At 44.0% G+C, this 14,939-nt stretch overlaps 1 protein-coding gene across 11 annotated transcripts in view; it reads left to right on the forward strand.

The window, feature by feature from the left end:
* The window catches only part of AGRN (agrin), a 568,214-nt gene that overhangs the window by 367,390 nt on the left and 185,885 nt on the right, over positions 1-14,939 (forward strand). For all 11 annotated transcript variants that reach the window (XM_073656959.1, XM_073656964.1, XM_073656966.1 and 8 more), the window contains 3 exons: positions 2,307-2,522; positions 7,043-7,267; positions 12,784-13,008. In XM_073656959.1, coding sequence (XP_073513060.1) covers positions 2,307-2,522; positions 7,043-7,267; positions 12,784-13,008 — 666 coding nt within the window. The remainder of the gene's footprint in view (positions 1-2,306; positions 2,523-7,042; positions 7,268-12,783; positions 13,009-14,939) is intronic.

A 14,939-nucleotide genomic window follows, 5' to 3' on the forward strand; every position in this document is an offset into this window, starting at 1 on the left:
TATGGCTGCAGTGTTGACGTCACATCTACAGCATGTGAGCACTGCAGCCAATCACTGTGATCAGTGATCATGCCGAGGTAGGCTACAGAAGACCATTGAGGCCAGGGATTGGCTGCAGTGGACAAGTGTTGTAGGCATGATGTCAACACTTCCACCATGTCAACAAGACCAGCAGGGAGCAGTGGTGGGGCTTTGCCGTATTGGCAATGGTTGTGAGGCTGTTTTTGTTATTTACATACAGATCAAGCCTTAGGACAACAGACCTTTGAAATTGGAACAGCTCTTTTAGTTTCTTGGTTCATGAATATGGATGAGCGGACCCGTGAATGCGCGGTTTTCGTGGAGTTTGACCAAACTTTTGTCCAAAGTTGGGTTCGGGTACCAGAACTCTACCGGAACTTGAACCCCACCCCCAACCCTATAGAAGTCAATGGAGACCTGAACTTTGGTGCTGTAAAATGGTCATAGTAAGGGCTAGTGGTCTCTCTCTCTTCCCGGAACTCTGAACACCAAAACGGACTTCCCAGAGAAGTCGGTGATCGGAGTTCAGCATTGAACACTAGTTGTCCGGTATGAACCCCAAACTTTAGAGTTCGGGTTCGCTCATCTCTTTTCATGAATACTACTACACAGCTACTAGAACTACACTGTAGGAGCTGAATGAGATGACGCAGGAGGCAGCTATCGCCATAATGTATTTTCTTACTTGTAGTCTCCTTTGGGAATCCAACATCTGTTGGACAAGAATGATAGATGCTAGTTAGACCAAGTAATTTCAGATTGACTATTTCTAGGCTGGTATTAGACAGAAGATAACCAGCGACTGTCGTGTAGACAGAAGTTATTACTCTTGATCCCTCATTAACTTGCACGTTCAGCTCAGAACTGCCAACAAAGTAAGTAATGGCTATGGTGGGCTTAGGTTAAATATCTTTGTGTGGAGTAACACAGCTGGCACTGGTGTTTTAGGAGCCACTTTTGTAGACACTTCATTGTGTTTGCAGCAGGAAGATTTAGAGCTTGCACAGCTGGCCGGTTGACCTCTGACCAGTTGATATAAAAATCAATATCTCAATATCCCTGAAGACTTTATTGACATCTAGATAGTGGAAATTCCTCTTGGAGTCATGATGTTCTTATTCTAGCAAATATTAGTTCAGGCCTCCTCTTTGTAATTCACCATAATCTTGAGCAGTATTTTCCTCTTGACAGCATGGTATGGAAGAATCCTCCAATAAATCTATATTCATACAAGTGTTGGGTACTTATAAAGACGAGCTCTGCTGGAGATGCAAGGCGCAGCAATGCCTTAGATGAGCATGCCACTGTTAATTAAGTCCGGTAGGACCCTGTGGCGGTCTGTACTAATGGCTTCTAACATGTCACCTCCTCCCTCCCATTGTGCACGGTGGAAGACGGTCATTATATACCTTAACTAATGAGAGAGTGTCTGTCATTAAAGCTGTGCTCCACCATCACATGATTGCTTCCGGTCATCTCCTCCAAATATATTATTAATTCATTGCTTTGCTATATTACCCTTGGTTTATTTGGGCAGGTAGGTTACAGTTAACCATTTCTGATATCACTGTCGGACAGAGACAGAAGAGGGCCCCTGTGGAACACCAATACATGGGAACTTTTGCAGCCCAAGAGCCCCCACTTGCGTTGGAGGTGCTTCATGGCGCCCCTTACCATTTGGGCCCATGTGAAGCAGCACAATTGCACCAATGATATGTCCATCCCTATCTGATATGCATCATACACATGCTGTCCAATTTTAATTTTTTGTAATTAGTTATATTGTTTAATATTATCATCTGTAAGAGAAGATGAACATTTAGCTAACTTTTCTCAATATTTTCTTAAGTACAAATGGATCTGTAGAGTAGAGGTTCAAAATATATTAAATTATGGTTGCCGAGCTTCGCAAAAACACACTTTTCAGTGTTGGGTGCAGTCAACACTATTGACCAGTTGTTGGCATTTTCATTTCTTATAGCCACCATAATCCTAACGGTTACCTTTCCATCTTCTAGCATGGTCATAGTAAGGGCTAGGGGTCTCTCTCTCTCCTCCCAGAACGCCGAACACCAAAACGGACTTCCAGGAAAAGTCCTTGATCGGAGTTCAGTATTGGACACGAGGTGTCTGGTACGAACCCTGAACTGCTCATCTCCATGAATACTACTACAGAGCTACTAAAACTACACCGTAGGAGCTGAATGAGATGGAGCAGGCAGTAGTTGGCATTTTTCATTGCTTATGACCACCATAATCCTAATGGTTACTTTTCTTTCGTCTAGCGTGCCGAGGAATGCTTTGTGGATTTGGTGCCGTGTGTGAGAAGAGCAGTACTGACCCATCTCAGGCAACCTGCGTCTGCAAGAAGACCGCTTGCCCATCATTGGTAGCCCCCGTCTGTGGCTCTGACTACTCCACCTACAGCAATGAGTGTGAACTTGAAAGAGCCCAATGCAACCAGCAGAGAAGGATCAAAGTAATCAGCAAAGGACCTTGTGGTAAGACACCAATTGTTTGAGACATATCGGCTGAGGGACCATTGCATTTCCTTATTCTAATTCATATATGACTTGCACATCTTCGACTGCATTATTAGTGCTAGAGAAATTCCCGAAAGAAGTATAACAACAATCTATATAGTTGTTGGATCAGATGCAGGATCCACTCTTTGCCGCGCAGCCCTGTGATTAGCCATGTTATACATTGCTTCTTCTACCTCCTCCCTCTTTTTACTTCTCTCTAATGGGATATATAACAAATGGCCTCTTTCCTTTCTGAATTCTACAGCTCCCTGGTCATACATATACTATAATGTGCAGCCTTACTATTTACTGCCCATCCAGTGCCTTCCTCACAGTTGCATTGCATGGCTCCCCGATCCCTTGCTTATATTGATACTGGATAATAATGCACAGTATATGGCCACTTTGCATTTCCCCTAGCAAATATATAACACATGGCCTTCCCTTTTAGTTCCAGTTATATTGTATAAAATATGGACTTTTTTGAGTCTTCCCCAATGCCGTATCTTGATTATATATTCAATAAATGGGTTGCTTCTTTTGCACTTCTAAATTTCTTTTGCACTTCAAAAATCCAAGCGGGATCCATAAAGAAAAAAGGCTTCCGGCTCTTCCATGGCTCCAAAGGAGATGCATTATGTACTGCCTCTTTTCAATGCAAATCCCAGACCAGATAAATAGTGTTAATGCCTTAATGTTTCTGTACTGGAAGGCAAAAACCTCCTCTGACTAGGCATTGGTTAGCTGCAAAATTAACCCCTGTATCATCCAGATTCAAATGACCATTAATCCCATGTCCACCAGAAAGGCAAACGTCACATTCAAATTCCACAAAGTTTTGGCTACCCGTAAAGAGGTTGTCCACTATTTTCCTTAAGATAGGTCATCAATGTCTGATAGGCCTGGGTCCGACACCCGGCATCCCCGCCAATCAGCTGTTATCGGTGTTGGAAGTGCATACGCGGAGCTGGCCATCTAGTTGTAGCGGCCGGGGCTTGGTACTACAGATTTGCCTCCCATTCAAATCAATAGGAGGCGGATGTGCAGTACCAGGCCCCGGCCACTACAAGTTAACGGCCAGCTCCGCAAGTAAGTACTTCCTGCCGGCCGCCGACCCCAATAACAGCTGATCAGCGGGGGTGCCGAGTGTCGGACTCTGGCCAATCAGACATTGATGACCTACCTTAAGGATAGATCATCAATGTAAAAGTGGTGGACAACCTCTTTAATTTCTTATTAAATCTGGCCATAGCTGATGTGAATAATAATAATTTTTTATTTCTATGGTGCCAACATATTCCGCAGCACTTTACAATTCAGAGGGTACAACCAACATCAGCTAGTACAGAGTAACACATATTTCAGCACAGTAGGTGTAAGGATCCTGCTCACAAGAGCTTACAATTTATGTGGAAATTGGGGAGACCCAAAAGGTAAAAAAAGCTTGTCATGTACAGTCCAGCCATCAATATTAAAAAATAAGGGTATTCATGTAAAACTACATGAACCGGTCATCAGCCAGTATCTGTATATGCCCAGATACAAAGTACTACTGAGTGCATGGAGGGAACAGATGATAGAAAGAACCAACGTCTGATGTAAATTGTAGGAAAAGAGAATTTAGAACCGTTAGATAAGTGAAATGATATGATAGGCCAGCTGTAAAAGATGTGTTTTTTAGGGCACACTAATAAATGTGGACATTGGGGTAGAGCATTCTAGAGAACTGGTGCAGCATGAGAGAAGTCCTAGAGAGACAGGAGTGGGAAATTTGAATTATGGGGGATGTTAGTCTTAGATCATTAGCACCATCATGAGCAAGGATAGGGTATATACGGAGATGAGGGAGGAGGTGTAGGTCAGTACAGGACTGTGGAGATGATGGGTAGGGTGGTAGACAGATGAAGGAGTAAATGTAGGGAGGTGCAGCACTGTGAAGAGAACAGATAGGGTGGTAGACAGAGATAACAGAGGAGATGTAGGGCAGTGTAGCACTGTAGAGAGTACGTGTAGGGTGGTAAACAGAGGAGGAGTAGATGTAGGGCAGTGCAGCACTGTGGAGAACACATGTAGGGTGGTAGACAGAGGAGGAGTAGATGTAGGGTGGTGTGTGTCTTTGGTGAAGACAAGTAGGGTAGTAGACAATGATGAGGGAGGAGATGTAGGTGGCACAGGACTGTGGAGAGGACAGGTAAGGTGGTAGATAGAGATTAGGAGGAGATGTGGAGTGGTGTAGCACTGTGGAGAAGACAAGTAGGGTAGTAGACAGAAACGTGGGAGGAGATGTAGAGTGCTGCAGCACTGTGGAGAAGACAAGTAGGGTGGTAGACAGAAATGTGGGAGGAGATGTAGAGTGCTGCAGTGACTCGCCCAAGGGGATATGGGGGAAACTCGGTACCCGGGCCTTTACCTTCTTGGGATTTCACGGCAGTCGGCTCCCGGGCCCGTACTCTGGGGTCACTCTTTAAAAGGGGCTTGTTACTTGAAGGGATGAATAACAGTTTTGTCTTGTGACGCCACCTGTGGTTCCCGGTAATGCGTACCGGCGCTGCTGCAGACCTCCGGGACAGATGTTAGGGCAGCTGGGTTGGTGCGACTCCACAGGCAGAGCACAGCTCCAGGGCAGTGTAGGTGCAGATGGTGATGCTGGGCATTGTAGTACAGGAGCGATAGCGTGGTAGAAATAACTCACAGAAGCAATGGGGTGCAGTCATCCGAGTTTACTCACAGTTATTTAGGTTCTTCAGATGGCACTGTACAGGTTTCAGCCTCCCATGTCGCTCAGCGTTCACCGGGCAGGGGTTCAGCACTCCCTCAAGTATATCAGAAGCACTTAACGGGACCCCCTTTCTATATGTTCCTTCCTTAGCCGACTTCCCGCGCTGGGTCTCTCCCTCCTGCCCTGCACCTCGCCACACAAAGTCCTGAGCGGGTACCTTGAGATCCCTCTGGGCAACTTGAAGTTCCCGGACCTGACTTGGTGCCCTTTTCGGCGGCTTGGGTCCGAAAGTGGCGACTTCACCCTGAAAGTGCAGAAGCCTCTGGTATTCCAGCCGAGACTTGGAGTAACACGGCTGGTCCAGGGACCGGTTCCCTTCTTGCGGCCTGATCCTCTGACACTTGGCAGATTCGGGCGTACGGGTGCCGTCCTGCACTCACCGTATCCCCTGGGATCCCTTCTACTACTGGAGCCTTCCTCCCTGACTCCCCTCTCGCTCCTGGGCCTGTCTGACTAGGCCCCAGTCTGGAGCAGAGCTCCTGAAGAGACTCTGCTCCTCAGACTGCTCCTCTCCCCATCTCTCTCACTGAAAAAGACTAACTTCCTAAGATGGCTTCCCTTTATATATATATATTTTTATATTATTTATATATATTATATATATATATAATATTCTTTAAGTGCTCCCCTATTCTGCATCCACCACCCACACCCACTACTTGGTTCCCCCTCACTTCTGGTTCCCCCCACTCCAGCCAGGGACGGGGCAGCAGAAGAAGTGCTTAATGCCCTTCCAGCTGGCCTGGAGTAGTGTAGTGTTGAGTGCAGGTGTTGGGCTCCCGGGCAGTACTTCATCCTTACCTGAGAGAAGAAGATGCCACACCTCTGGGTGAGATGCAGTACCTCTGTGGCGACTGAACCCTCAGGGGCGCTACAGGAGCACTGTGGAGAAGACAAGTAGGGTGGTAGGCAGAAAAGAGGGAGGAGATGTAGTGTGCTGCAGCACTGTGGAGATGATTGGTAGGGTAGTATACAGATGAGGGAGCAGATGTAGAGCGGTGAAGCATTGTGGAAAGCCTTGTGGGTGAGCATGAAAAATTTCTGTTGTATTCTGTAGACCTTACGACCAGTTGGAAACCTCTACAAGGCTCACAAGTAGATATAGCCACACACTCCTCCGGAATCGTGATAAGGCTTTTTACTTCATCAAAAGACCACCTTGTTGAAAACATGACCCCCCACCCTTTTGCCTTTCCTAAAAGACCACTTTCGGGTAGCCGTGACAAAGAGGTTTTACTGTATTCATCTATAAACAGATGGTGACTGCTTCTTGGTAACCATCACATTTTCCAGTCTCTCACTAGCCTAATGCCCCAGTGATTTCTCCGCAGTGATCCTATGATGTGAAATGCTTCCCTACAGCTCACCTCACTGATTACAACACTGTGAATCTTTTACTCAATGGCCTCTGATTGCATTGGCACTCGTCCCTGGGGTTTCTGCATTATGCATTATATATTTGCTCACATCAATGCTCGTCCCTAGTGGGGCTCACTTCTAATTTTCCGACATCAGGCGCATTCACTACGATTAATTTTATTAAAAGCTGTATATTTCTGGTGTTTTTACATGGAGAATACACAAAGTGGGGAACGGCGTGAGATGAACCTATGGCTTCAGAGCTGTAGGGCTTCCTACTGTGCCTTGATATGGTGTTAGTATAATTAAGATTGCTTTGTCATGTACTAATTGTCATTCTGGATTTTCTCATTTGCAGGTTCCAGGGACCCTTGTTCATCTGTGTCCTGCAGCTATGGAAGCACCTGTGTACGCTCGGCAGATGGGCAAACCGCGAAGTGTGTCTGCCCAACCACCTGTGCTGGCATGCCAGAGAATGTGGTCTGTGGCAGTGATGGAAAAGACTACCGCAACGAGTGTGCCCTGAACAAGCAGGCCTGTGACAATCAGGAGAACCTCTACAAGAAGTTTGAGGGGCCATGTGGTGAGTAATAATATAAAACATATATCATATAAAATATATCCAATATTAGTACATTTTCATTTGTTATACTATTATCCTAGAGTTACTTTTTTTTAATTTTCCTGTGAATATATGATAAACTATAACTTTACCTAGTATTCTATTGATCAGATTGATGGGGGTCCGACACATGACATCTTCTGCCATGTAACTGACACTTGGAGCTATGGCCGCAAGATGTCTATAGTGTTACAGGACTGGCCCACCACGGCTCCTGTACACTGGGATTTGCTTATACAGCTCTGGCAAAAAATTAGAGACCACTACACAGTTTTCTAAAAAATCCCCATCTCTACATGTCTGACAGCCATTCCATTCCAGTGTCAGTTGAATTCCAACCACATTCCACCTCATTCTACTTAATGTGCTTCTGATTAGGTGATCACCTGAACCAAATCTTATGTAACAAGGGAAAGTATAAAAAACACGGCTGTGGTCTTCACAATCCTCTTGCAATAGGACAAGCTGGATGGCAAAACAAGTGCTAGGAATAGCCCAAAAGTAATTTGAATGAAAAAATAACTTTTAACCATGCCAAAGGAGTTGAAAAGTCTTGAGTGAGGAAAAGAAGGGCTCAATTCTGGGTTTACTAACAAAGGGATACAGTGAGCCTCATGTTGCCTCCATCCTTCAAATTTTGAAGACGGCAGTCCATTACAACAAGGTCAAGCAGCAGACATTGGGGACAATAAAGCTACAGACTGGCAGAGGGCGAAAGCGACTCTCCACTGACTGGGATGACCGTCATCTTATTCTAATGTCACTCAGCCACCGCAGGATGACATCAAGTGACCTACAAAAGGAATTGCAAATGGCAGCTGGGCTGAAGTGCACGGCAAGAACAGTTCGTAACAGGCTCCTAGAGGCAGGCCTCAAGTCATGTAGAGCTAGAAAAAAGCCTTTCATCAATGAGAAGTAAAGGAGAGCCAGGCTAAAGATGGCCAAAGACCATAAGGATTGGCCCATAGAGGACTGGAGTAAGGTAATCTTCTCTGATGAGTCTAATTTTCAGCTTTGCCCAACACCTGGTCGTCTAATGGTTAGACGGAGACCTGGAGAGGCATAGAAGTCACAGTGTCTTGTACCAACTGTGAAATTTGGTGGAGGATCGGTGATGATCTGGGGATGCTTCAGCAAGGCTGGAATTGGGCAGGTTAATCTTTGCGAAGGAAGTATGAATCAAGCCGCATACAAGGTTATCCTTGAAAAACACTTGCTTCCTTCTGCTCAGGCAATGTTCCCCAACGCTGGGGACTGTTTTTTCCAGCAGGACAATGCCCCATGCCACACAGCTAGGTCAATCAATGTGTGGATGAAGGAGCGCCACAAGACCCTGTCATGGCCAGCCCAATCTCCAGACCTGAACCCCATTGAAAACCTCTGGAATGTAATCAAGAGGAAGATGGATAGTCACAAGCCATCAAACAAAGAAGAACTTCTTACATTTTTGTGCCAGGAGTGGCATAAGGTCACCCAAAAGCAGCGTGAAAGACTGGTGGAAAGCATGCCAAGACGCATGAAAGCTGGGATTAAAAATCATGGTTATTCCACCAAATATTGATTTCTGAACTCTTCCTGAGCTAAACATGAGTATTGTTTCTAAATGAATAAGAACTTGTTTTCTTTGCATTATTTGAGGTCTGAAAGCACGGTTTCCTTTTTATTATTTTGACGATTTCTCATTTGCTGCCAATAAATACAAAATTTTTATCTTTGAATTTTGGAGACATGTTGTCAGTAGTTTATAGAATAAAACAACAATGTACATTTTAAGCAAAAATTTACCTATAAAGAGAAAAATCAGAGAAAATGAAAATGTTGCAGTGGTCTCTTAATTTTTGCCAGAGCTGTATATTCCACAGCGCTTTACAGACATTTTTATCTCTGTCCCCATTGGGAATCACAATCTTAATTCCCTATCAGTACGTCTTTCAAATGTGGGAGGAAACCCACTCAAATACGGGGAGAACATACAACTCCTTGCAGATGTCCTTTTTGAAACCAGGAACCTAGCGCTGCAAATCTACAGTGCTAACCACAGAGCCAAAGTGCTGCCCTTCATCGGTACTGCAGCTCAGATCACATTTCCTGCAATGGTAGCTGAGTTGGAGTTCCTGGGGTTCTAGCAGCGTACACTTTGAACTTCTTCTGGCCACAGCTCCAAGTAACGGTGGAATGGTGAGGGTGCCGAATATCTGATCCTCATCGTTCTGGTATTGGTAATATGTTTTAAGGACATGTGCTCATATATGGAGGACTTTGTGGGGCCCATTATACTGTATAGAAGTCAATGTTGGGCCCATAATACTATAAGAAGGTCTAGGTGGGGCCCATAATACTTTATGGAGGACTATGTGGAGCCCTTTATACTGTATGGAGGACTATGTAGGGCCATTATACTGTATAGAGGACTATGTGGGGCCCATTATTCTGTATGGAGGACCACGTGGGGCCCATTATACTGTATGGAGGACTATGTAGGGCCCATTGTTCTGTATGGAAGACTATGTGGGGCACATTATTCTGTATGAAGGACTATGTGGAGCCCATTATACTATATGGAGGACTATGTGGTGCCCATTATTCTGTATGGCGGACTATGTGGGCCCATTATTCTGTATGGAGGACTATGTGGTGCCTATTATTCTGTATGGAGGACTTTATGGTGCCCATTATTCTGTATGGAGGACTTTGTGGGGCCCGTTATTCTGTTTGGAGGACTATGTGGGGCCCATTATTCTGTATGGAGGACTATGTGGGGCCCATTGTACTGTATGGAGGACTATGTGGGGCCCATTATACTGTATGGAGGACTATGTGGGGCCCATTATACTGTATGAAGCACTATGTGGGGCCCATTATTCTGTATGGAGGACTATGTGGGGCCCATTATTCTGTATGGAGGAATATGTGGGGCCATTATTCTGTATGGAGGAATATGTGGGGCCATTATTCTGTATGGAGGACTATGTGGGGCCATTATTCTGTATGGAGGACTATGTGGGGCCCATTATACTGTATGGAGGACTATGTGGGGCCCATTATACTGTATGGAGCACTATGTGGGGCCCATTATTCTGTATGGAGGAATATGTGGAGCCATCATTCTGTGTGGAGCACTATGTGGGGCCATTATACTGTATGGAGGACTATGTGGGGCCATTATACTGTATGGAGGACTTTTTGGGGCCCATTATACGGTATACTGGTTCTGATTTTGTCCAACTTTCTCATTTTGGCCCGCTGTGTGTTGGAGTTTGACATCCCTGACTTAGAGGAATCCAATAGAATTCTTCCTGGCTTAGCCAGCACCGTGCAATATACACACGCAACTATAGTGATGCTTGTTGTAATGACCTCTGTGCGCTCCCATTCCTTCAGTATGTACCTACCAGTCCGTCTTGCTACCCTTATAATGAAACGTATTTATGATTAGGGTAAATCCTTTCCTCGAAGAGCAAAGATTCATAATAGTAACAATCTACGTAGGAATACAGGCGAAGGGACCTCTGTCAAGTACAGAACAGGGATCCCTAAATCCCAGCTTCATTAAAACCTATGTACTATTACCGTTATAAATAATAACAAATATAGAGCAATTACCAGGCGCAATAATAACACACAATATACACAGGCGCTAGGGAGGAATTGTACCCGAGCAAGCTGAGGACAGCAAAGGCCAAATTACCTATATACCCAAAACATGACAAAGAGATGTACATATTCACATACATAGATAGCGATATAGATATGTTATCGTATAATAATAAATGACAGGCTTCCTGTGAGTTATACACCTGGATATAACAGACTAATAAAAGAAGAAATAATTGGCAAATTGCTCACAGTTGATGGATTTCTGCTGGGAAAAGCCAACTGTCTGCTCCGAGTGAATTGACTGTATCTCATTTAGGGCCTATTTTTTGCTTATATTCCCTCAAGACAGTTATACCAATATATTGTGTAGTGAATTTCATCCTTCAAAGTGTGTGTATTGTGTATCTAGATTAATATCTAAGAACACAGAGCCATTGTAAGCGAAAGCTAGATATACTCACTGTGTGTCGTCTGTGTGGGTATCTGGGTCAGGAAATTCTGGTTTTGTGCGATTATCAATTCAATCTAGACCTGTAGAAAATAGTCGTTTGCAAGAGAAGTACAGGACATTTCCAATAGTCCAGCATATATGTGACCAGTGCTGACCACTAGGCACCGTGCGTCCAATTACTACTGGACATCCGGATGTCCATCCAGGATCTGAATGCCCAATCTTGGTTATCCAGCCCCTTTCACCCTGCGGCCAGTTACTACTGGGCATCCAGATGTCCATTCGAGATCTGAATACCCAATCTTGGTTGTCCAGCCGCTTTCACCGGTCAGCCCATTAATACTGGGCATCCAGATGTCCATCCAGGATCTGAATGTCCAGTCTTGGTTGTCCAGCCCCTTTCACCATGTGGTCAGTTACTAATGGGCATCTAGATGTCCATCCAGGTTCTGAAAGCTCAATCTTGGTTGTCCAGCCCCTTTCACCATGTGACCAGTTACTACTGGGTATCCAGGTGTCTATCCGGGATCTGAATGCCCAATCTTGGTTGTCCAGCCCCTTTCACCCTGCTGCCAGTTACTACTGGGCATCCATATGTCCATCCAGCATCTGAATGCCCAATCTTGGTTGTCCAGCCCCTTTCACCCTGATGCCAGTTACTACTGGGCATCCATATGTCCATCCAGGATCTGAATACCCAGTCTTGGATTCCAGCCCCTTTTACCGCTCAGCCAGTTACTACTGGGCATCCATATGTCCATCCGGGATCTGAATGCTCAATCTTGGCTGTCCAGTTCCTTTCACTGTGCGGCCCCTTACTACTGGGCATCCAGATGTCCATCCAGGATCTGAATGTCCAGTCTTGATTGTCCAGCCCCTTTCACTATGTGGCCAGTTACTACTGGGCATCTAAATGTCCATCCGGGATCTGAATGCTCAATCTTGTTTGTCCAGCCCCTTTATTTCAGAATATGGGTACGTGTTGCATCTACATGACGTTACACCTACAGCACATTAGACCTATTGGACTTTTTATGGTTTTTAGCTTACCTATAAATATATATGCTCTTTAGGTAAATATTCTTCCTATACCCAGGACCATAGTGGTAGTCCATACAGCTCATGGAGGGAAGGTTCAGAACACATTTGGTCTTGTTCCTTATGGTTCTTCTTCAGAGGAACTGTGTTATAGGCAAAGAAGAGCATGGAAAATGGACCGCAGGGTCATATGAAGTGTTTGAAAGAGCAAACAGATAATAAGCCTTTTATTTTTTTTTTTGGGCAAATCTCACATCCTAAAAGAGAGCCAAGTCTTTACCAGTGGCCCCATGTATTCCTAGCATGCCCTCATCGAGGACTCATATAGAAAGTCTTTGAAAAAGGTTTGGTTTACATGAATAACCTGTTAAAATTTACTCTGTATTTCTAGATCCATGTAAGAATGCCCTAAATGACATGAATCGGGTGTGCAGGGTACACCCACGCACCCACAAAGTGGAAATGCTCTCACGGCCAGAAAACTGTCCAGCCCGGAGAGAACCTGTGTGCGCTGATGATGGAGTGACCTATGACAATGAGTGTATGATGACCAGGAATGGAAGTATTCGAGGAATAGAGCTGATGAAAGTGCGCTCAGGACAGTGCCAGGCTCAGGGTAAGATCAACACACACTTTGCACCTTGAAAAGGAACTATGGGTAGGGTGCAAAGAACTGGCATGGACGGGTCATGGTAGATGCACAGTTCAATCAAAGGCTGTTTTTTTAGAGTAAGCAATTCCAGGTAAGGAATTTACATACATAGGTTGACTCTTACATTCACATTTCTTATGGCCTCTCAGAATTTTTAAAGGTTACAGGCACCTTTGACATGAAAAAAAATGATATTTACATATGGTTATAACTAATAAAAATGCACTAAGTGTAAGGCTGCAATCTTCATTCCTTCAGTGATTTTCAGCACCCTTGATATGAAGTTTGCAGCCTGATCAGAGTTTCTGATTCTTTTATTTTGAGAGTGTCTCTCCCAGCAATACAGGCTGGATGTGAGCCGTGTGTCCACAGGGTGCTGCTGGTTTCACTCGTTTTCATGTGTCAGTAAAGCTTCTATCCTATGCTTATTTACTCTCCATGTGTGTTCCTGGTTGCTTAGCCTGTTTTTTTTTCTGCTCTCCGTAAAACTTTAGATGCATTTCCCCCTCCCTCCTGCTATCTCTAACACTGACAGAAAGGCGGTAGAGAATAGAGATAGACAGACTGATTTATATCTTTTTTTGCATATCATTCTGATAGATATAGGTATTTTACTCTCTTATATAGCGCCATTCATTTCCACAGCGCTGGACAGACATCATAATCGCCATTGGGGCTCACAATCTACATTCCCTATCAGTATGTTTTTGTAGTGTGGGAGGAAACCAGAGAACCCGGAGGAAACTCACGCAAACACGGGGAGAACATACAAACCCCCTTGAAGAGGTTGTACTTGGTGGGTTTTGAACCCTAGACCCCAGTGCTGCAAAGCAACAGTGCTAACCACTGCCCTAAAATGGGGTCACTTGTGGTGGTTTTTCACTGTTTACACATGGGCTCTATAAACACGACATGATGTCCTCTATCAATTCCAGCCAATTTTGCACTCCAAATGTCAAATAGTGCTCCTTCACTTCTGAGCCTTGCCATGCGCCCAAACAGTAGTTTTCCACCACATTTGGAGTATCGACATACTTAGGAGAAATTTCACAATAAATAGTATGGTCCTTTTTCTCCTCTTACCCTTGTGAACATGCCAAATTTGGGGCTAAAGAAATAATTTTATGGGCAAAAGTAAAATTTTCATTTTTTTTCTTCCACATTTTTTAATTCCTGTGAAGCAATGTAAGTGTTAATCATTTTCTTAAATATATTTTTGAGGACTTTGAGGGATGCAGTTTTTAAAATGGTGTCACTTGGGTATTTTCTATAATAAAGGCTCCTCAAAGTCACTTCAAATGTGATGTGGTCCTAAAAAAATTAGTTTTGTAAATTTTGGTGGAAAAATGAGAAATTGCTGATAAACTTTTAACCCTTCTAACTTCCTAACAAAAAAAAATGTTTAAAAAATGACACTGATGTAAAGTAGACATGTGGTAAATGTTATTTATTAACTATTTTGTGTGATATAACTATCTGATTAAAGGGTCTAAAAGTAAAAATGTGTAAAATTGCAAAATTGTCAAAATTTTTGCCAAAATTTTTATATTTGCACAAATAAATGCTAAAAATATCTACCTAAATTTACCACTACCATAAAGTACAATGTGTCACGAAAAAACATTCTCAGAATCAGTGGGACTTGTTGAAGCGTTCCAGAGTTATTAGCTCATAAATTGACACTGGTCAGAATTGTAAAATTTTGGCCTGGTCAGGAAGGTGAAAACAGGCTCGGGGGTGAAGGGGTTCATGTAATTTGAGCTTGTCAACCACGCATCCAGGGTGTGGCAAAAAATACGTTTTTGAGCATCTATTGGAAGATGGTGCCATTTTTGTTACACAATACCGGAGAAAAGTCTGTATAACGCTGCAGTCTGAAGAAGTAAATCAATGTC

Source organism: Phyllobates terribilis, unplaced genomic scaffold (genome assembly GCF_046119375.1).
Source record: "Phyllobates terribilis strain yellow unplaced genomic scaffold, ASM4611937v1 Scaffold_12__6_contigs__length_324123572, whole genome shotgun sequence".
Lineage (NCBI taxonomy): Eukaryota > Metazoa > Chordata > Amphibia > Anura > Dendrobatidae > Phyllobates > Phyllobates terribilis.